This window comes from Pieris napi, chromosome 15 (assembly GCF_905475465.1).
Source record: "Pieris napi chromosome 15, ilPieNapi1.2, whole genome shotgun sequence".
In the NCBI taxonomy this organism is placed as follows: Eukaryota; Metazoa; Arthropoda; class Insecta; order Lepidoptera; family Pieridae; genus Pieris; species Pieris napi.
Genome location: NC_062248.1, coordinates 1,705,165 through 1,729,322, shown reverse-complemented (window position 1 = coordinate 1,729,322; position 24,158 = coordinate 1,705,165). Strand labels below are relative to the sequence as shown.

The window sequence follows — 24,158 nt, the reverse complement described above, 5'->3', positions numbered from 1 at the left end:
AACATATAACTTGAATATTTTTTGTCAACAAACCGGTTGAGCCATTGCAGGTATGTTATTATAACATAGCGGGCCGAGGGGGGAAAATCGCGTGCGTGCACATTCATTCGACACTCGACAGTTGTTAGGTGGCGCGGGCGACGAAAGACTTGCCGTCCAGTGTTTGTGAAATAATCGTAAATAAATTGTGTGTAACAATGAATGAAGACAATGCGGTGACAGATGATTTGAAACGACAAGCTGCTATGTTTTACAATTCAACTGAAAGGTATGTTCAGAATTATTTCGTATCGGATTACGTTTTTAGAAATCGATTTCTAGTGTATATGTGGCGAGGGTTTGAAAGGAACAAGTTTTGGAACATTGCTGTTTTTGCGAGGCATGGTTTATCACATCGACGATCTCGATCGAATCACGATCCCGTATCTCCTCGACGTCCGTCGTTCCACAACTGAGCATTTTTTAAGGCAGTTTTTGCCGCGCGTGGCTTTGAGGAACCAGCTGCCCACTGAAGTATTTCCGAACCAATTCGACTTAGGGTTGTTCTAGAAAAGAGCGTACCAATTCTTAAAAGGCCGGCAACGCACTCGCGAGCCCTCTGGCATTGAGTGTCCATGGGCGGCGATATCACTTAACATCAGGTAAGCCTTCTGCCCGTTTGCCCTGTGTTCTATAAAAAAAAATGAAAGTGTAACTTTTTATGAATAAATATATTATATATGTACATACAGTAGTGAGTGTGCATTACACAATTCAGAACTGACGGAGTGTTGATAACAGGTGAAATTGACCGAGATATAACAATTTAATGTGAACTTTTTATATATGTACATTGTACTTGTATCATGACGCATCCTTCAAAGTTACTAAACTAATAGATTTTAATATTTAAGAAAACTTATAATGGGAAATCGGGAGAACCTTTCCACTCATCGCCGTTCTCAGATTCACACATAAATAATAGTCTAAAGATATATTAATAATAATAATTTTACATATTGAACCGTGAATCATACTTTTGATATTTAGTTCATAATTATTTACTAAATATTTTAACTTAGACAGAGCTGTTAATGATATTTCCGCTTATGTTGTACTTACTTCAAACTTTACTAAACATACGAATACACTTCTCGTGTGTAAAAATCCATGACAGATTCTGAGAGAGATCTGCTTCATGAGATTTCTGTATGCATTACGTTCTTGATACGAGTCACACGTCAAGTTTCTCAATACCCTTAATCCAAGAATCCAAGAATATCTTACTGTCGCCGCACACGGGCCACACGCCACAGCCACAAACGCCGCCACGAGAAGCTAGAAGCGGCTACAAACGTAGCTGAAGCGCGCGACAGCCACTTGTGGCCGGTGGTCGACACTTGCGGTCGGTGGCTGCTACTTTTTTTAACCCTTGCCTGCAGTATCATAATGGACTCTGACGAAGAAGGTTTAATTGCGCTACTTTTGATATAAAGACGTCGTCGTAGAAGACGAAACCATAGTTATTGGATACACAGAAAGACATTAAATATCCCGTCACCACGACAGGTCGGTAATCGACAACCATTGAACTATACATGATGAAGCATTTGGCCTCAGTGAAAATATGATGAGGCCATATTCTGGACAATATTTGGACTTAGACAAAAAAGTTTTCAATTATAGGTTAAGCCGTGCCAGACATTGCATTGAGTGTACCTTCGGCGTACTAGCAAACAAATGGAGAATATTACATCGCCTATTAAACACTTCTGTTCATTTCTCAGAAGACATTGTGAAATCTTGTTGCATTTTGCACAACTTTATTCGCAAAAGGGATGGTTACAATTTTCGTCACACTTTGAAAATAGTGGGACTCGAAAATATACAAAATACAGGCTGGCCAGTAACACGAGATTTCTTCCCAGGCCTTCACTTTTTCTCCTCTATTACTAAAACTATCACTTTTTGAATCCCAAATCGCAGGACGGGATTGTATCTCTGATATAAATAATTCTATATCCATATTTATCTACCTATATGAAACACAAACTACTACGTTAACTGAGGTAAGGGAGAGAGGGGCGCGGAAACGCGCGAGTGGCGTGTGGCGGCTTTTTGTGTCGGCGTTTAGTGGCCGGTGCGAGCCACAAGAAGCAAGCTGCGACGATTTGTAGCGTGTGGCCGCCACCGGCGCCAACCGTGTGCGGCGAGTCCATAAAATGTATGAAAATTACAGGAAATATGCCAGAAGCGGCGTTTTGTGGTTGTGGCCGGTGGCCCATGTGCGGGGACCCTTATTGTCTGCTTTTGTTCTTGTGGACGATAACCCTTAGATTTGTTGTTTACTAGAAGCAATTAAAATTATCAAAACAGAGATTTTACAGCACATAAATCAACGCATTGCTAATACGATTTGCAGCAATTAATTTTAATTACTAGAAATTTACTTTAAAAAAATAATGAGTCATATGTTGGTATTATGTACATTAATATAGACTAAATACTGATGATGTTTTAATCTTAAAATAGGTGTTTTAGTGTCCTTATTAATTATATTAATTATAATGTCAACAACGCACTCGCGAACCAACTGATATAAGCCATTTGCTAATATACCGTACCATATTTTAAAGATCGAAGCGCACCTGCTAGTGTCCAATTGTCGTTATAAACAGACTATAATACAGTCAAAACCGTTTACGACGACATCGTTTAGAACAACATACCGGTTATATTGACCAAAATCAAAGATCCCGGCTGAATTCTATTGTATTAGGTACTTAATCACAACATCATCGGCTGTTACGACTATCGGTTTTTACGACCAAATATGAGTAGTCCCTTCGATGTCGTGATAACAGATTTTGATTGTATTTATAAATGGAAATTCATAATTATTCGTAATTTTAAATTTGTACACAAAGAAGGATCAAACAAGGAACTATGACCCAAGGTCGACAACTTGCAATAACAACATTCTATTCCGAGCTTTTCATTGTGAAATTGTAATTCTCACATTCAGAATGTCCATTGAAATTCCTACATTTCAATGTCCTTATAGGAAAATATAGCTATACAGTGTAAACTCTATATAACGACACCCAAGGGACTGTGCCTATTTTGACGTTACAAAGAGTTGAGTTGAGTTGAGAAAAATCTGTATTAGAAAAGAAAGTTTATTTCAGACTAGTGTTAGAAATTACATAAAAACAATTCGTATTTGAACGCTATTGCGTTGTCTGTCGTTTTTGTACTGTACCAGTATATGACGAGTACCGACAGTCGAGTTTATTTCTCGCTAGGACAATAAAGCGACACAACAGCGTACACAGCTCCGCAGTTTTAACTAATTTCGGCAACTTAAAAAGTACTGTTTAGTATTTAATTGTTGTCGTTATTGAGGGTGGGTGTAATGCTACGTAGAGTGTATCATTGTATGGAACACAAGCTAAACCAACCAAAGCCGAGGGATTTCGACGCATTAGGGAGTCTGTCGTTAAATCGAGAGACGTTACATCGAGTTAACACTGTATATTATTCTCGCAATACACATAGAATATTTATAAATATGTAGGATCAATTTTAATTGATCTGCAATGACTGCTTGGGTCTCATAGGTGATATATGTATGTAAAATCAAAACAAATCAAAAATCATTTATTCGTATAGGTTAAAACACAATGTACACTTATGAACGTCAAAAAAGAAATATTTATTAAATGCTTCTAATCTTACATTTACTGCCAGTTCTCAAATCGAGGGCGTAGGACGGAAGAGAAGAACTGGCAATAAACTCTCTGCCACTCTTTTTAATCGCCAAGTTTTATGTTTTACACAATGATTGGAAGGAGCTGTAACCATTACATGTTCCACATGACATCTTAAGTATTTAATTAATAATAATTAAATAAATTAAAAACAAAGATTTATTTAATATTAATAATAATAAACCCTATTGATAGCCGGCGTAATTGAGAATTTAGTTAATGTTTGAAGTTTAATATGAATAAATAAATTGAAATATAGACCGATTCTTATGAGAATAATTAAATCTTATTAAGTATATTTAATTATTTATAACTAGCCAATATACTTAGTAATAAGTAATATATGTATTACTAGCCGTTTCGCGCCCGCTTTGCTGGACGAATTAAAATAAATTTTATGTTTCATTATTTTATTTTATTTTCATATTTTTATTATTCTTCTTTTTAACTTCCCGCTAAGAAAATTGAAATATTTCGAAAATCGAGTTTTTAACAGATGTTGACGTTTAGAGGTTCTAGGAAGCCTCCCCGAATGTTTCCGCGGTGAAGTCCGTATGGATAAATTTTCATAAAAGTAAAACAGCAATAAAAAAATGAAGGAACGTTGGAATTTAATAAATAAATAGACATAATCTAGGAAAAATTTCGCATCGAATGGTGGTAGTTTCATGTCGATACGATCAGTGGTTTAGGCGTGATTGAGCCTCAAACGAAGACCATTTTCATTATATATATATAGATTTTAAAAATGGTTTGCCAACGAGCATTACAATAACATAAAATCTAGAAACACACGAAAGTTACAATAAAAACTCATTGGACACTCTTTAACAAACGCAGCATGCTATGCTATGCTAACTAACATAATTATTTATTAGTAATCTTACAGCTCACATACATATTATAAAACACAACACTTACGACAATCAATACTTAATATTTCAATGAATCCTCCCGCCTCTTCAAATATTCCCTCAAATCCTCTTTGGTGAGGGAAAATATCAATATCCTCATAATTAGTGTCATAGATAAAACCAGACACATTGGTGAATTATGCAGATAATTCGAGTTCGTACGAGGCACATGGAACTATTGTGAGTACTTTGTCGCATACGGTGGAGGGATTCTTAGATAAATTAACGACAACAAAAACAATAAATAAATGACTATGCGCCCATAAAAAAATTGCTGTGCAAAACTGTGTGTAAGAGAGGTGGAATTATTTGGTAGAAAATTTATATATTTAACTTACATACCCTAGGAATAGCAGGGTTTAAACCTAGGAAGGATCTGCTGAAAGTAATGGTTTAATACAAAAACGAGGAATCCTAAGTTAATCGGTTTTTTTTTCGGACTGAAAACCTTAATTCTTAGTATCTTCAAAGATTTATGACATCACAAAAATGAATAAATTGGCATATCAATGAATGTTTTATGAACATAAGATATTTTTATGGACAACTAAACAAAAACTTTAAAGTTATTTACACCTTTGAACCGCTGCTCAATTCGCTAACGCCTTTTTATACATATAGCAAGGTCGAAAAATATTTTAAGTACTTCCTGATATATAATTATTTATTGAATATAATGAACGTATTCAACAATAGTAGTAACTATTACACATACAATTTACTTTTAAGTACTTTTTTTTTATTTATTTTTTAAAGACAATTCACACCAATTGACCGAGTCCCATGCTAAGCTGGTGAAGCTTGTGTTATGGGTACTAGGTAACGGATATACAGACATATAAATACATATTTAAACACCCAAGACCAATAATAATACTTATAGCAATTAGTTCATGAAACCTTTTTAAATATTAATTTGCTGCAAAAAATCTGATTATTATTAATTAAATTTATATCGTGGAATAAATATTCAGAAGTATCACAGCGAAAGCCGCTTAGTTATTATTGTATTCGTCAAACCAAACATGTTATGCGGCCCTTGGGTGCGAGAGAATATAAATGAAACTAAATTTATAAATATCTTTAGGGTGATAAATATGGCGACCTAGAAACTTTCTACTTACGATACAAAAGCCGGGCCGGGACCAGGGGTTGATGCAAGATTTTTTTATATATTTTGTGGGTAGATAAATTCTCGGTACAAGTTAGTAGAGCAGTGTTGTAAATTTGTGTCACGCGTGCGACTCTCAACCCGTTTTCACAGCCGTGATATGTTCCATAACCAATGGAATGGAAAGGAAACCTGCTCCTGCAGTGAAGGCAAGCATTTGGGGGAAATCTACAGGTTGATCACATACTTTAAAAAGAAATGACCCATGTGGGTTATTAGCGCCATTGGATTTTTATTATTATTTATTATAACATTGGGTTTCTAATGCAGTTCCATTGTTTTTACATTTGTAAGTATTCTTAGTGTAAATATTGTATAAGCAATCTCTTTGCCGTCCACAAAAGTAATCTCTTTCGGACAGTGATCAATGGTACACTTTCCTATCAAGCTACAAATTAGCGACCGAAATAATTGATTTGATTATTCCATGAGATATAGAAAAAAATCGTTTTGAGTTCCTCAATGATAGTTCCTGAATTTATAACTTTCTTTGCAAATAATCGATTTATTTATTGTTAAAAATAAATATAAGTAAAGCAGGTTACACACGTTATTAGGCAACGGACGGCCTTATCGGTAACAACTAACAAGCGATTTAATAATGCGGAGAGTCTCTATAAAGTCCGGCAACGCACTTGCGAGCCTTCTGGCAATGTGAGTGTCCATGAGCGGCGGTATTAATTAACATCAGGTGAGACTTCTACCCGTTTGTGTTATTACATAAAAAAAGTCTCGTTTCAGAATCTAAGCCTTAGATCTGTGGTGTCGATAAACGAAACCTCGAGAGTAGCATGTAACTCGGAAATTCTGGATTCGCTTCCCGGCGTTAATTGTTTCCGGTTTGTGGTCAACTCAGAAGGCTGGCACAGGTGTTGGCTAAGAAATTTTGTTAATTAAACTGAAGTAAAATGCTTCCTTATTGATTGCTATTGTATTCTTCAGATAATAACATCGATTTTTAAATTAAAAGTAACAATGCATAATGAAGTGATAACAAAAAACTTGAGTGTGCATTCTTTGTTTACGTAATGATAGGGGAAATTAAATGTTTGATGTCATTTAAAAAAATATTATATTATACTAAATAACCTCGGCAAACAGTATTGGCAAGGGAAATTTCTTAGAAAATTAATTTAAAATAATAAGTTTACTTGTTAGGTAACTATACATAAATACATATAAACACACACATATATATATGTATAACATGGCGTAATGGTTGCAGCTCCTTACAAACATTGTGTAAAACATAAAACTTGGCGATTAAAAAGAGTGGCGGAGAATTTATTGCCAGTTCTTCCGTCCGTTCTACGCCCTTGATTTGAGAACTGGCAGTAAATGTAAAAGTAGAAGCATTTAGCAACTTATATGTATTTCTTTATTGACGTTCATAAGTGTACATTGTGTTACCTGAATGAATAAATGATGTTTACTTTGACTATATCAAGAAATACTTCATACTACGAGTTTATCAAATCTACGTTCCATAGTAAATTATATATATATATTCTTATTCCTAAAACTATAACTTTATTTTATATTACGAGCTAGCATTATTTTGCTACGTAAGATGTTTTGTCTTGGTTGTTACGAAATGCTCAGGTCAATGCTCTCGGTGAATTCAACATTTAAATCTTGTACTTATATAACATGATTGCTGTCTGTGGAGAGTTGGGTGTAATGATGTAGATTGCTGGTATCAGGTGACGTGAATAAAATAATTGATAATAGATAAAAAATACCCAAATCTCCTAACGGCATAAAATAAATCAGTGGCGCTACAACAATTTTAGGTCAGACCTTAGATTTCTGTATCTGTTTCATGATCATTTCTCAATCTAATAGGCAAGTAGGTGATCATCTTTCGGTGCCTGACACAGAACGTCGACTTTTTGGGTTTAAGGCATGCAATCAATCATCGTGAGGAAACCATCCTCACGATGATTTCCTTCACCGAACAAACGAGAGTTAAATTCGCACACAGACAGTCCATTGGTGCATAGCCGGGGATCGAACCTACGAGCTGAGGGATGAGAGTCGCACACTGAAGCTATAACTGCTCAAAATTTTATAATATAAGTGGCATTAAATACCAAATATTAAAAAAAAAACTAAATTATAAAGGGCGGTATCACTTAACATCAGATGAACCTCCTCCTCCACTAAAACACTCTTTGGTTGGATCCCGCCCTACCCCATAAGGACAGGGTCGTAGGCCGTAACACATATGTGCTAATACATAAATATAGAAAAGTACGTAGGATATGCATCAAAAGACCTAAGGCAACAGAGCCGTACAGGTGAAATGGTTGAAGTACCCTTCTCTGGAATCTGGAAGTAATCTTCGTAATGCGAAAGTTAATGCAAATAGACGCAGATGTCGAATGTTCGTATGAATAATAGATTAAACTCTTGAATAAACCATTGTTATATATTTTAATATTTACATTAATATTCTTTACATGTGAGAGTAAATACTATCTACGTAATTAGCTACTTGACAGCAAGATTGGTAGTAATTATCATTTGCATTTCTTCTAAATGCCTTGAGTTTCTACTAAATACTAACGATTATTTCGACTTCCGTGCAGTGGTTAAACACGGTAGCCTATAGATTATCTTTTCGTATTCGTTTTTAATACTATAAAAGTAATAAAAATATTAAGGCTTGAAAGAAAAAAACTTGAACTAGTCCCAAGTTGGAATATACATTATTTAAATCAAAGGAATATACATATAATACCAATCAAATCGGTAAATAGGCATCTCCTGGAAAAGCATGCCCTCCAATAGCGGCCTATTGGAGGGCATCTCATCTCATTTAACATCTGGGGACCATCTAAATTAGTGCAGGTGATTAGTGATTAGGAGAAAACTAGTGTGGACAGCGACTGATTAGTGCAGGTGATTAGTTGCCTGCGTAGTAAAGTGATTAGAAGCGTGTTCTATTTGTTTACGAGTGAACTGCGAGTAGTGACGTCGCGTGCGCCCTCCCTTCCCCTCACTCGCAGCGTGCCTGCCAAACTATTGACAACTGAATTTACTTAATAGAGCCACTAAACAATAATTGGACACTACTTGCACTACACACCTGCACTAAGCCATCCTCAATTACTAATCACTTGCACTCGCACTAATCAAAGAGAATACAGGCCTTATGTCGAACTACAAAATTTAACCTTATTGGAATAACTAAAGGTCGCTTTTTAAATGGCAGCGTCCGTTATATTGAAATGTAATACAAAGAGAAGGAATCAATACTGAAAATTGTTTCAAATACTTGTTTCTTTGTAATACAGTACAGAAAGATTTCCCCTTTCGTCCCCTCCGAAACTATTTTAATTGTGTTTCGCTACTATATTCGTTTTGCTTTGTTGACCACGATAAGATTGAGGAAGCTATATTTCAAAACCGGACGTTCCCACGTCCGCGGCGGTCTAATGCACTAATGCTCGCTTAATTGTTGTATTATAAAATATACATTTTCATACATTGTTATTTTTTATTAATTCTACTTAGAGAGGGCTATGACTAAAACGTGCGATCCTAATACTGAAAACAAACGTTCGTATCACGGCGTTGCACGGATGAATTTTTCATTCTATTGCGCAATTATCAAATGCTCCTAAGATATACATCGTAAGCAAACCTACATGGGGCCGTTCAAGTATTACGTAAGCATATCTACTGGAATTTAACTCCCCCCCTCCTTCAACTCTTGTCAGCAAAAGTAAGCAGCTCTCAAAAATAATACTACATAAACGTATTAATTTTTTGTAGAAATCCACAAAAATGTGTGGGTAACATGTGTAAAAAAGTAAATAATTACTGTTGACGTAATCACCAAAAGAAAATGACACATACCCTCCCCCCTATAGTGCTTACTTAATACTTGAAAGGCCGGCAACGCACTCGCGAGCCCTCTGGCATTGAGAGTGTCCATGGGCGGTGGTATCACTTAACATCAGGTGAGCCTCCTGCCCGTTTGCCCCCTGTTCTATAAAAAAAAACTTGAATGGCCCCCACGTCTCAACCCCATGCCCCAATCAACGACATGTGTCAGACACAGAAAGTTGATCACCTACTGAGAAATGAAAATAATAAAAAAACGGATAGGTACAATCAATCGCCCAAGATAAGGTTTTAGCGCAACTGGATTATTATTTTAATCTAGTGTTAGAACATAATTATGACGTTAGAAAAATTTATACCTTTAATTGTTGCCAGCATCTAGTCCAATTACAGATATTTTTGAATGGCAAGGCAGTCCATGGGCGAGCTTTGTCATAAGTCAACCGATGGTCAATTGCTCCATCCCATAAGAAACACGCGTCTTTCAGATTGACCAATCACAGTACAATGCTTTATCGTTTCGTATTTCGTTACGTTCCCTTAAAGATTCTCGTAAACCTTTTTCGGCATTTGAAATCCATCAACTGGTAAGGCCGAGTTTTTGTCATCAAGCATTGACAGTTTCAGAGGCAGTTTCGCGTTACGTTTCGCATTATAGAACAAGTGGGTCAGTGTTATCTAGGGCATCGAAACTCGGTTCAATTTTGAAAACCCGGGTTTTCGGGTCTAAGAGTAATCAAAACCGGGTAGACCGGTTTTTTCGAGCATTTCGGTCTTTTTATTGATTTTTTAAGAAAATGCACTAATCTGCGTTTATATATCGATTTCCTACAATGAATACAAATTATAAAGGATGAGGAACAATTTAAATAAATGAATCAGTACTTTATAAATTACAAAAACAGTTTTAATGTTTAAAAAAGTGATAAAGATTTATTTTTTCTTCAGAATATCTTAAAACTTAGGAAGTAATCTAGTCTTTTTTAAATCACAGACTTGCAGAGATTAGTTTAAACATTAAATGAATTATTTTGGTAACATTCACTTATTGTATTTAAAAGCTAATAAAAATAAATTCTTCATAAGACATTTTTGTAGTATCACAATTATTTTTAATATTAATAAAGCTCTTCTTCGCATTAACAATTAAGAAACGAATAGTTCTAGTATTCTATTCTACTATAATTTAAATTGCAGTCGTTTGCTTAGTAATTAGGTCTTTATATAATTAACTAAAATACTAAGTAAAAAGTAGTTATGCATTTGACACATTATTTAAAAAACAAAAACATAGCTAAGACATAACCTCTGACAATCTGACCACTTTAGAAAAAAAGAGAGGAACGCTCTCGCTGTACCGCCATTCTCGAAGAGTGCTATTCCTACCCTCACAGTAGTAAGCAAATCGTCTGATGGACAAGCTGATCCAGTTTCAGAAGCATTATTATCAGTAGCAACAGCTTGACTTAACTGTGTGTTCAGTTCCTCTTCATTTGTCGAAGTAGACAACTGAATGTCAATTTGTCACAGGTCTTGGTCTGGCACTGGCAATTTTTCAAGAGGTATATTTTGTTTTTTGGTTGTGCGTCTAATCAGATTAACAATTTCATTTAGCATTTCATTACCTGTAGGCCGATAAAAACAGTTTTATGTTCATTTTGAATGTTCTCAAAATATTTACCCGGATTTGTCAAGTACTGTAGTGTTGCTTGAGTTAGTATTTTTTTTGCGTATCGTTTGTTCGATGCAGTTGCCATTTTGTTACTTAGTGGTGTCTTCATTTCATCCATTTTCTTCAATGAAAATTTTAGGGAAACATCAGCTGTAAGTAATGTTGCATCGCGTCGACATAGCGCCTCGACGACAGTTTTAATAACATCCAATATTTTTTGGACCTCATCTTTATTTCTCCAGTCATCATCAGTAAATACAATATCTGTTTTTAAATCAATTAAAGCTTTTAATTAAAAAAAATTATCACCGGCAACACCCCGCACAACGCGCGACGAGCTTCGCTACACCCTCCCATCTCCACTGCTCCACACTTCATTCTATGAATCATGTTTTGAGATGGACGCGCGGAACGCGAATTTAACTTGCAAGGCTTGTTTTATTAGCAACCAAGCTACTTTTTACGTTTTAAATAATAATTTATTAAAGCGTCTTTTTATTCCATTTACTTATTATTGCATTCGAAGTGGCTTAAACATAATAAATAACAATAACAAAAGTATTAAAAAAAACCCGAAAAACCCGAGTTTTCAAAATTAAACCCGGGTTTTTTTGAAATCCTCAGAACCGGGAAAACCCGGTTTTATTCGGTCCGGGTAAACCCGGGCTCGATGCCCTAGTGTTATCACACCGTGAATCCGCGGTTTTCTATTGATAATATTACATTTATTCGGTTGCTATACGTTGGAAAATATGTATTTTTTATTAATATTTATTTATGAACACTTCGTTGCATACAGAAATATAATACAACTAGTGGACCCGACAGACGTTGTCCTGCAAAGCAAAGTATGAAAGTACCGACTGCAGCGCCATATGGCGGGCTGATTTGTGAATCTAAACCATTCCCAGATCCCCTTGAACACACACAAAAAATTTCATCAAAATCGGTCCGAAGAATTATATATAATACAATTGACATTATTAAATGAAATGGAGGGCAACTTGCGGCCATATCGGTTTCTTTTCTTTTTCGGTTTCTTTACTTCTTTCGGTTTCTTTACTTCTTTCGCCTCCAGGCAACTGTGAGAAAAAAGAAAAAAAGATTAAATTAGATAACAGTTACAAAAGCACACCGATTAACATAATTTACGAACAATTAGCACATATTTCCCGGTTGGAAGAAGCAAATTGAGAAAATGGCTTAAAATTCCTGAGATTTTAAAGAAAAAAATGGTATAATTTGTTATCAAAAATAACCGTTTGCGTAGAGGTGAGTGAAAGTGTAGCACCCAAGGGTTGTCGCAGAAAAGGTTGCATGAACTGGGGTTTCGAGATTAAGATTATAAGACATGAATGAAAACTAAAATTTTCGAGTTTTATACGTTTATTGCACGCCTCGCAGTGCTCTACTCTCGACATGTCAAAACCCAGTCTTTCGAAACTTGAATGACTTTTTTCTCACTAATATAACACTTACAGGATAATATGAGTGCACTAAAATCGAGTTAAATAATCTATCAAGCACATATGGTATTTATTACGAACAATTATTTTGTTTAACATAGTAAATAATAACATTAAAATCAATCATTCTTGGGCGTCCGTCAGTCTGTGTTTATGGATCCCCATGTATGTGGAAGAGAAATTGGTCGAAAAATGTATCGTACCAGAATACTTTTATCTTATTATATAAAGTTATACCCTGGGCTGATTCCTAGTTAATATTAGCGTTCTAAGTAGGTACTGTCGTTTAATTATAATTTGTAAAAAACTAAAATACGAATTTTAGTATATTTTTTCCTCACCTTAGAGTTATGGCGCCACTATATATATTTTTTTTTATATTAAGTAAGTAGTAAGAAGTAAAAATAAAAAAAATAAAAATGTAAACGATTGATTTATTATTATTTTTTTTTAAATGTGAATGACCGCTATGAGGCGTGCACTTTTGGATTTTCCAAACTATTTTATTTTAATCTCAACACGAGTTGTGTAACCTTAAGTTACATATTTAAGTGAATAATTAAAAGCGTAAACAATCGCACATAAGCAAATATGAGCCCTTCAATTTTTACCACACTCATAAATTGTAATTTAACATTCTCGTTTCCGATAATATCCAATACATGTCATTTAGATTTACGAACTCTTCAATAAGTCAAATTAGTTTTTTGTTAATCCAGCGTCGCAACCCCACTAACCCTAATGTCATCATAGTTATAAGCTCATGTTGTTACCCAGCTTCAAACAAAGTGTTTCATTTAACATATAACTGAACATATCCATACAACACCCGCCACCGAACTTAACTCACGTCAAAACATTTTAAGATGACACTGCGATGAAAGTGCGCAAGATTAGTTTGTATCTTGTGAACACATGGCTTAATTTTAGGCTAATTTCTCGACGGGATGTTTGAATAACAAATAACCTTATCAGCTGGTCAAATAACGATAACGACCATAGTAGCCTCCATACAAACTTTGTTTTATTAACATCTTTTGGGATTTTAGTTTTTCATTCGTTCAGGCTTTTACGGTCAACCTATGTATCATATTCGCTAGTGTTTTCATGGTGTGTTTTAGCCGAATATACAAAAATTTCAATTTCAATAGTTCCTTTTTAAACAAAGAATTAAATTAGATTTATTTTATTGATGTTCATAGTTATGTAGCTTTTAAACTATATAACAATGCTTAGTACGTTATATGGACAAGTTCAAATAATATTTTAAATAAATATAAGGTATATTTAACATTCTGTGGATTATCTTAGTAACAATATTTCGATTTTGAACCTTTTTAGTATATATTATGTATTTCATATTTGGTTATATCTTTTATAGGTTAGCTGTATGTTTAGGAAATAACAAATTTAGTACTTTGATAGAGTTTATTTTAATTTAACTGTTTAAAGAAAAATCTTTTTACCGGATTAAAGTTATGTATTATTATAAATTTACAATTATTTAACATAATTTTAAATTTATCCGACGTTTCGCGTGCTTTACAGCGTGCATGGTCACGGTGACTGAAGACAAAAGGTGTTGGATGTCAAAAAGTATCACAGCTGTAGAGAAAGTTGCATTATCTGTATTTATTATTAATAATGCAACTTTCTTTTTTTCTTTAAATGTGTAAAGGTTATGTTAATCTAAGACAATATTAATTTAACTGATTTAATGTGAGATGAGAGAGATGTCCCTCAACTACAAATGATTTACCTACTAATACAGTCTTATAAAGCCATCAATATCCTTATAAATTAAATTAAAATCACCAATAATTAGATATATTGTTATAGTAATGCATATAATAAGGATTGCTTAGAAATCACCTGATTTATTAGATCTTATCAAATTGTAACCTTGCGGTTTTAATGCAATCAAGTTCTCGTCTTCGTGCGCGAAATAATTGGAAAATGTACCTACTATAGAACTGGCGGAAGCACCCAAGGGGAGCGGTCACAGTTATCTGTCATGGAATTTTGTTATAATACCTATCAAGTTTCGGGCGGGTGATTTTTTAATATATTTATTTGTTAAAGTTTTACACATCATACATAGTACTAAATCTACGGTATATGTTACAAACTCTTTATTCTAAAATGTATGACAATTAAGTAAACATAAATGTTACAAAAAGAAATTAAAAAATATAAGTAAAATATATACTGCTAAAACATATATAGCTGGATATATTCGGTAGTGGGCTGATCGGTTTTAGAGAAAGCAGGCACCCCGCCTTTCTAGAACCTAATTCGCTGTTTTGCTGATGATTTTTCTTTTTTTTCTGCTTTAAGTGCCAACGAATTTCTATAATTTTAGTTTATTTTATTGTGTGCTTGTATTATCTTGTATATGTTTTAATTGTATTTTTTAATTTTTAATTTCTATTTTTTTTTTTGTGAAACTTATGTTTACTTTAATTGTCACATATTTTAGATGTAAGATTTTGTAAAATAATTAGTAGATTTAGTACTGTGTGTGATGTCGTAAGCTTAATAACTAAATTAAAAAAATAGACAAGTTTAAATAAAAATACCAGCAAAACAGCAGATTAGGTTCGAGATAGGAACCTAACAATGCTTTCTTTAAAGCTGATCAGCCCACTACCGTATATATCCAGCTCCGGATAAATACTGTTTAATCCATTAAAATCGCGAAGAATTCGAAAGAGAGGTGCCTGAACTCCTATGTTTGTTTTTGCGGAAGGGATTTGGAAAATTTAATATTTTTGAATCCATTTTAAAATAATCTTTCCTTAAATAGTTTAGATTTAATATACGAATGTTTATTTAAATTGTTTCTGAAATCATTGAATTAATGCTCGTCGTACAGAGCCTTAACGTGAATTGAATTTAAATTCCTATTAACGTATGTACATAATAATCAAATATTTGCTAGTCGTTTTAATTTAACATCCTCAAATTCAATTATATAACACACACTCTACAAACTAATAGTAAACTTTTGTTTGTTTATATTCCATTACAGAATGTGGTTCATACATGTATCCTTTTATTGAAGTAGGCGTGGTTTTCTTCAATAATCAAACCAGGAGACATGTCCATCAACATTACTGTAATATAATAAAATATAATATATACTCAGTGTACGAGCCAAGGCTGTACATTTTGCTCGCTCAGGCTTTCTTAGTTTTATAAGCGTGGCGATTTCCTAAATCGTCGGAGCTACCCCCCGAGAGTATAGCCAGGCGCAAGCTCTCTCTTCAACTGTTAAATTGCAAATTCGTTACATAGCAATTAATATTTGATTGTTTTGCATATATTTTTGTACGCGAGTGGTTAATATAGAGTAAAAATAAAATCCTCTATTATTTAAAGCACCCCAATGACCCAAGAACCATATACTCACTCTTCTACCCAAAAGCGTCCGCCGGAATGAGAAACTTCCACGTTCCCTGTCATGTACTACCTGCTACAATTGCTGGCTTTCAACTGTAGCAGGTCCACTCTGACGGATCCAGCGGAGATAAGAGAGAGGATAAAAAAGGACAAGGCTGCCGTAACCTCGATTATACAATTTTCCCTCGTTCGCTATTTTCCTTTAGTAATTCTGATGCGTACTATCTCTATAGTGACAATTGTATCAACGTAAATACATTGAGTATTATTCCGAGACGCATTTAGCGACTCAAAGAGAAGAGATGTGTGCGTGAAGTGATTTCAGACACACACAACGTCAAATCAAGAAACAAATGACACACGAAACATAGGGTGAGATACAAACACGAGAGTACGAACTCCCTATTTCTAAACTTATTAGATCAGTGTTGGGCCTAGAAGCTTCAGCGCGCGACTCTCATCCCTGAGGACGTAGGTTCGATTTTCGTCTGTGCTTTGTTTGTGCCCATTTAACATTCGCTCGAACAGTAAAGGAAAACATCGTGAGGAAATCGGCTTGCCTTTGACCCATAAAGTCGATGTCGTGGCACAAGAGGCTGTTCACCTACTTGCCTTTTAGGTTAGTCAAATAATCATAAAACAGATACGGAAATCTGAGGCCCAGACCTAAAAAGGTTGTAGCGCCATTGATTTATTTATTTATTATTAAAAAAATATTATTGGAACAGTCAGATTTATTTTGATCATTTTTTTATTAGCGATTTACCTGTAATTTGGAAATACTTAAGACATTCGGCATAAATCGGCATCATTTTCTGGCAGGTAAGAACAGTCTCAGTACCAAAGATGATTAGTATTAAAAAGCTTTATTACGTTTTGACACAATTATATGTGATTCGAAAATACCGGGTCATCTAGTAATATATTTTATTCTCTTAATAAAACCAATTCCAATAATCTATATATCGATATCAAAATACACTTGAGTTCGCAATTATATTAAAATGTAATTGATGTATTATATAAACACATTCTTATAGATGTTTGTCACAAAAGAATGCACATTTATAATTATTCGTATAAAAATTACGTGGTGATATATGCCATGGTAAAGAATTGTACCCGTCAAATGTCATCTTGACCTAATTTCGTTTCTATTGTAGGTAGGTAATCCTACGAGTTATAGCGGGATTTGAGGCTTAGTGATAAGTGGATAGCTTCGGGAAATGAACTTTTTCTAAAGGCTGGGAAAACTGTGTAAGTAGTAGAATTTTTCGATCGTGAAATTATATGAAGAATCTCTGACTGTTCAATGGTGAGGTATATTCTATCGTTAGGTTACAAAAGAAAACTGGGTCTCGAGTTTATTACAATTTTAATTATTGTCTTTTTTTTATTATGATCATATACAGCTTAAAACTTAAGTCGCTAATAAGCCCGTGTAAGTAAGATATTAAAATACCAATCAATATTCATATATATAAAAATGAAACCCGTTTTCCGTTGTCACGACATAACATGAAAACGGCTTGACCGATTTGTCTGATTCTTTTTTTATAATATTCCTTGAAGTAAGAGGTGGTTCTTACGGAGAGAAAAATTAAAAAAATTGAGTGAAAAAGTCTAAAAACAACACTTCTATATTACCATATAAAATATTCGTAATAATATTTAAAGGCAATTTGAACTTTAATACCATATCATAAAGTTCAAGTGTTAGTGGAGGGGTTCCGGGAAGGTAAATTTTTATTTTTTGACAATGTATTTGTTGTATTATCAACTTTCTTTTTTTATCTTACTACCTAGACCGGTGTCCCGAATAGCAGAATAAGTATTTAAAAAAAATAAAGAATCGACTGTTAGGCGGTACGATGTTCGCCAGGCCAGCTAGTATTAAATAAAATGCCACTAAATTTGCATTAACTGCAATCCTCAAATCAAAAACGTAGAACGGGGAAGAACTGTTCGTCGCTCTTCATTATCAAGTTTTTTGCATCAGCTCCGACCATCATGCTCCTCATTACAACTAAATCAATCAATTATAACCTCTTGCACGAATCGACATGTTGTTAAAGCACGCACATATACACTGTGTGTGTGTGTGAATATAAAAGAAAAATATGGTTTCTTATGTATAGGCTTTGATTGATAATACATACAACTGGTTTAGAGTATATTATAAATAGATAAGCACGTTTTTCTCACGTTACCTATTATTTCAAGGCTAACTTCATATTTAATTTGTGTATTTGGCGGAAATGTTGGTTTAAATAAACAAACTATATAAAACGTTTTTTTTTAAATTAAATTTATAAGATTATGTTAAGAATAGCTCTCAAAATAGTCAACGTAATAACAGCTGAAAGTGTCAAAAAGAATCTTAATCTTCATAAAAATCAAAGTATATGTTAACGTAAAATTGTAAACACCGTTAGATTGTAATCTATCTCGCGAGATTATAAACTGTCGAAAGATTGTGAACCTCAGCGTACTGCTTACAATTTAACGTATTATTATTCGGTAGATTGTACTACACTAACTTAGTTATCATTCAAACTTCTTTGGTCAATTACAGATTAATTTTACTTTCCAACAATTTCATATAACTACCGAATAATAATACGTTAATTTGTAAGCAGTTCGTTGAGGTTCACAATCTTTCGACAGTTTACAATCTCGCGAGATAGATTACAATCTAACGGTTTTTACAATTTTACGGTGACATATACATTGGTGATTGCACTATGTTACGTAAGTTGTTTTAAAGGCGCTTCCTTGAAAAGTCACGTCTTCCGCGCTTTTATTTTGTTAAATAAAACCCGACGAATCGTAAGAAAATTCTACCAAATTGTCATTCTATCAGCAGATCGATGTTCCATCATTTGATCGCAAATAAATCAGGTTTATAGTGAAAAAGGGTAATTGGGTCACAACCTAATTAGGTCGGTGTTCGGAATCATTGTACCACGGGGGATTTGCTTAACGATGTCTTCGTGGTGACGTGTAACGAGGTAGTCATTTAGACGTCTTGTAAATATATTTTATACATTGTGTATAAAAGTCGAAAAGTCTTAAAGTCAAAAGTCAAAAATCATTTATTCATATAGGTAACTTATGTACACTTATACTTATGAACGTCAAAAAAGAAATAAACATTAAATGCTTCTAATTTAAAATTTACTGCCAGTTCTCAAATCAAGGGCGTAGAACGGAAGAGAAGAACTGGCAATAAACTCTCCGCCACTCTTTTTAATCGCCAAGTATTTTGTTTTACACAGTATTTTGTTTGTAAGGAGCGCAACCATTACACCATGTTCTACATGACATCTTAAGTAATTAATAGCTCATTAAGAGTAATAAACTAAATTATAAAGAAAGATTTGTCCTCTATCAGCAGGAGGCATGGTGAAATAGGAGCACGCACTTAAATTCTCGTGGGAACAACACGCAAAAGTACTATCTTTTGCGTTTGATTTGTACAGTACAGTTACATTATGCTTTGTGATTTTTCTTTATATAGAACAGGGGGCAAACGGGCAGGAGGCTCATCTGATGTTAAGTGATACCGCCGCCCATGGACACACTTAATGCCAGAGGGCTGGCGAGTGTGTTGCCGGTCTTAAGAATTAGTACGTTCTTTTCTTGAAGGACCCTAGTCGACATAGTTCCGAAATACTTTAGTGGGCAGATGGTTCCACATAGTAGTGGTGCGCGGCGAAAATTTCCTTAAAAACGCTCAGTTGTGGAACGACGGAAGTCGAGGTGATACGGATGGTATTTCGTATTCTGCCTCGACGTCCGATGATGAAAATCAGCTCCATGTATTAATCCGAACAACTCAACACTCTCCGTTGTTTATGCAGTCGGAACCCACATCTCTACGCCAAATATTTAGAACATAAGTTTGACAATTACTTATAAATGACTTAGCTTCTTATTATGACATTTGCATGCCTATTTATATATGGCTGATTGTGCGGATTTTTCTTGTTGTTCAATTTTTTTATTTTGTATCACTATCTTGGCAAATAAAGGATTTATTATTTTTATTATTTATTTATTATTATTAAGGATTAAGTCGCTCTGGTGAGCAGCCTTCTGTGTCACAGGATGTCGCCTTTTTGGGTCTAACGCATGTCGGTTTACTTCACTGTACAAGCCAGTGTCAATTGCGCACATAGAAAAGTCTTTTGGTTGACAACCGGGGTTCGAACCTACGACTAAACCACTGAACCAACTTATTCATACAAAAAAACTATATGTATTTAGTATATTGTATGAATCTTACACAGCAATCACTCGCTGATAGATTTCTGGATTTCGTAATATTCACTTTTCTAATATTGATAAGTTCTAATGGTCCCAATTCCCAAGTATACAAATTTAACAGCAATAATTTCAAACTTACACCAAGTTACTTGAGATTAACTTTCTGGATAACTAAGATAGTTAAATTCAAATTAACGCTCCGAAGAGTGTCATTATTCAAATTATATTGGATCATGTAGGGGTGACGTGTGGTTCAAAATTGTTTTTTTTATTTTCAGTGAATTTATTCAATTAATTAATTGAACTTATTTATTGTTGCATTCCCTATAAGTAATCTTACAGCTACACATATACATTTTATAAAAAAAATATACAAAGCCAAAACAGATAACATTGTTAAACAAAATATAAGAACACTGAAATTAACCATCAAACAAAGTACAACTTGATATTTCAAAGAAAACATAAATTAACACTACTGCTAAATAAAGTCAATGACCTCCCGCTTCCTAAATTCCTCACACTCTCTTTGGTAAGGTGGAAAATGTGAAGAACTTCATAAATTTTACACGAGGATTCATAGTGTGGTCACACAGACTCTTCCAAAAGAACAAAAACTTAGTACTAAAAATCTACTATATAAAAATAAGTCGGGTTTTCCTTCCTGACGCTATAACTCCAGAACGCACGAACCGATTTCCACGGTTTTGCATTCGTTGGAAAGGTCTCGGGCTCCGTGAGGTTTATAGCAAGATTAAGGAAAAATTTCAACAGAAAAGCAGGATCACCAAACGAAATGTTACATAAAACGAAGCCATCTGGCGGCGAAACGGAGTTAGCCGAGTTTGCTAGTATGCTATAAATAAACAGTCAATCAAAAATTTTGATTTCCTGTTTATGAATGCGTGTCATATTGGGTGTACTATGTCAGTTTTTAGACGGGTTAAATTACAGAGTATTAGTAAAGTAAGCGGTGGGACCTTGGAAGCAATTAACATTCCTTTCTGTAGCCAAGTCCACATTTCAAGGGTCGTCATGCTCGCTTAAATGTCATTGCTTGTGGCGGCGTCCATGCGTCGGGTTGTCTCTCTCCCTAAAATATGGCGAGGGGGCCGATGGTTGGCCATGCGTCATACTCGTGAACGGGTGCTACCAGTGGTGACTGGTCGTATTTGAATTCGTGTATGCGGTGATGTTAGTTATTTCGACTCGTGTTGTTCCCACGAGAATGTAAGCGGCTGAGGCTAGCGAACTAGCCTCCGTCAAGGTCCTGAGGCCTTCCTGTAACTTCCAATAGCAATAACGACAACGATCCCGATGTCCTTAAGGACTCCTACCGCGCCCATCCCTAATGACCACGCACGCTGTAAAGCACGCGAAACGTCGGTTAATTTTAAAATTATGTTAAATAATTGTAAATTTATAATAAAACATAACTTTAATCCGGTTAAAAAGTTTTTTCTTTAAAAGACAAAACTTGGTACTGTCAATATACCGAGTTTGTAAAAATATACTGGAAGTAGGAGTAAGGGCACTTTTTCGCGTATGATAAGGCAAATACAATTTCCTTAAATCTGCACCAGGTTTTGAGATATGTGACAGGTTTACGAATGTTAGGAAGCATAAAGCAGTAGATAGTACGTAGGTAATTTAGTATTGTCTTTGATTAACATAACTTAGGTTCATTTGAATAAAACACTATTTTGACCGGATTGAAGTTATGTATTATTATAAATTTACAACTATTTAACATAATTTTAAATTTATCCGACGTTTCGCGTGCTTTACAGCGTGCGTGGTCACGGTGACTGAAGACAAAAGATGTTGAATGTCAAAAAGTATCACAGCTGCATAGAAAGTTGGATTATCTGTATTTATTTCCCCGGAGTTGGTATCGACTAAAAGATGGAGGGAGGAGGGGAGGGGAACCCTAGTGTTTTATTCGTAGGTAATTTGTTATAATTAAGTGAAACTTATATTAATTTAACTACTGTTTTTTACATATTATGCGGTAATAATGACATTGGTGTATGACAAATAAAGTATGGCGTAAAATAATGGTTGTAATAAATTTTTCGTGTAAACCAAAACTTGGCGAGTTATAGCAGTTCTTCTCGCCTCCTTACGCCTGGAACTGGTAGAAAATTGAAATATAGCCACCCAATTTTTTATTAATATTGACATTCTTAACTACATATGTATATTGTACTAGCTGGCCTGGCGAACATCGTACCGCCTAACAGTCGATTCTTTATTTTTTTTAAATACTTATTCTGCTATTCGGGACACCGGTCTAGCTAGTAAGATAAAAAAAGAAAGTTGATAAGACAACAAATACATTATGTTAAAAAAAATAAAATTTACCTTCCCGGAACCCCTCCCCTAACACTTGAACTTAATGATATGGTATTAATTGACTTTTAAGTATTATTACGAACATTTTGTATGGGAATATAGAAAAGTGTTTTTTTTTGACATTTTTACTGAATTTTTTTAATTTTTCTCTCCGTAAGAACCATCCTCGTACTTCAAGGGATATTATAAAAAAAGATTCAGACAAATCGGTCAAGCCGTTTTCATGTTATGTTGTGACAACGGAAAATGGGTTTCATTTTTATATATATAGATATGAACTTAATATAATATAAACGACTACCCGGTTCAGGGATAATGTAGCATACTAATAATTTTTGTTGTATAGTAGTTTAAGAGTACATTGTATTCACATATAATTATTTAACTAATGTAAACAAAATATTGTAAACCTATTTTAAAAGAGTAAGTGTGGAGTTTCTTGCCAATTCTTCTCCACACGAAGCTACCTTTTGGAAGAGGCAACTAGAATCTTGTTTGTATTTTGTTTGACGTTCAAAAGTGCCATTTTAGTTGGTCTAATTGAAATAAATGATTTGACTTTGACTTTAATGGTGAAATTATTTGAGTAATCGCTCTAGTAGTTAACAGTTACAGTAACGTCAAGTTATTACAAAAAATATCTGGTAATACCAGTTTGATTTGTGTTTCAGCTATGTTGTGCTAGTACGATATTTTTTGTTTGATACTAAGTGCACACATAAATGGTGGGATTTAGAGTATGATATTATAGATATACTATCTGCGCCCGCGAACTTCGTTTCTCCTTAACGCCTAGCCTACCTTTTTAGTACATACCAACATGGAACATTTTGCTATGCTACCCAAGAGACTGTTCGGTTTACCAGAATGAAAACTTTTTAGGGTTTTCTGTGATTTTTCTCTATATAAACGTCAGAATTCAAGTTTATAAGTTCTTAAATAACAAATAAAAAATAGGGCTTGATCGTAGAGGGTAGATGAAAATTAAGGGTTATATGTATTTATGTATGTTGTATATCATAAAAAAATAAAAACATCCATTATCACTTAGGGGTTTGAAAGATAGTAGCCGATTCTCAGACTAACTGAATATGCATAAATTTCAAAAGAATCGGTCGAACCGTTTCGGAGGGGTATGGGAACGAACATTGTGACACGAGAATTTTATATATTAGATAAATGTATTTAAATGGAACGTATGTGAAATAAAAGCCTAATTATACAGATGAAACAGGTAAAAGTAGAAGATGTTGCCATTTAATTACACTGAAACAAATATGCGGTTTATGGCTGAAGGTTTATTAACAT

At 34.2% G+C, this 24,158-nt stretch overlaps 1 protein-coding gene across 1 annotated transcript in view; it reads left to right on the top strand.

Moving 5' to 3' along the window:
* The first annotated feature begins 102 nt into the window (after positions 1-102).
* The window catches only part of LOC125056631 (vesicular glutamate transporter 1), a 43,139-nt gene continuing 19,083 nt past the window's right edge, over positions 103-24,158 (top strand). Inside the window, exon 1 of the mRNA XM_047659846.1 lies at positions 103-268. Within this exon, the coding sequence (XP_047515802.1) occupies positions 198-268 (71 nt within the window). The 5' untranslated portion in view covers positions 103-197. The remainder of the gene's footprint in view (positions 269-24,158) is intronic.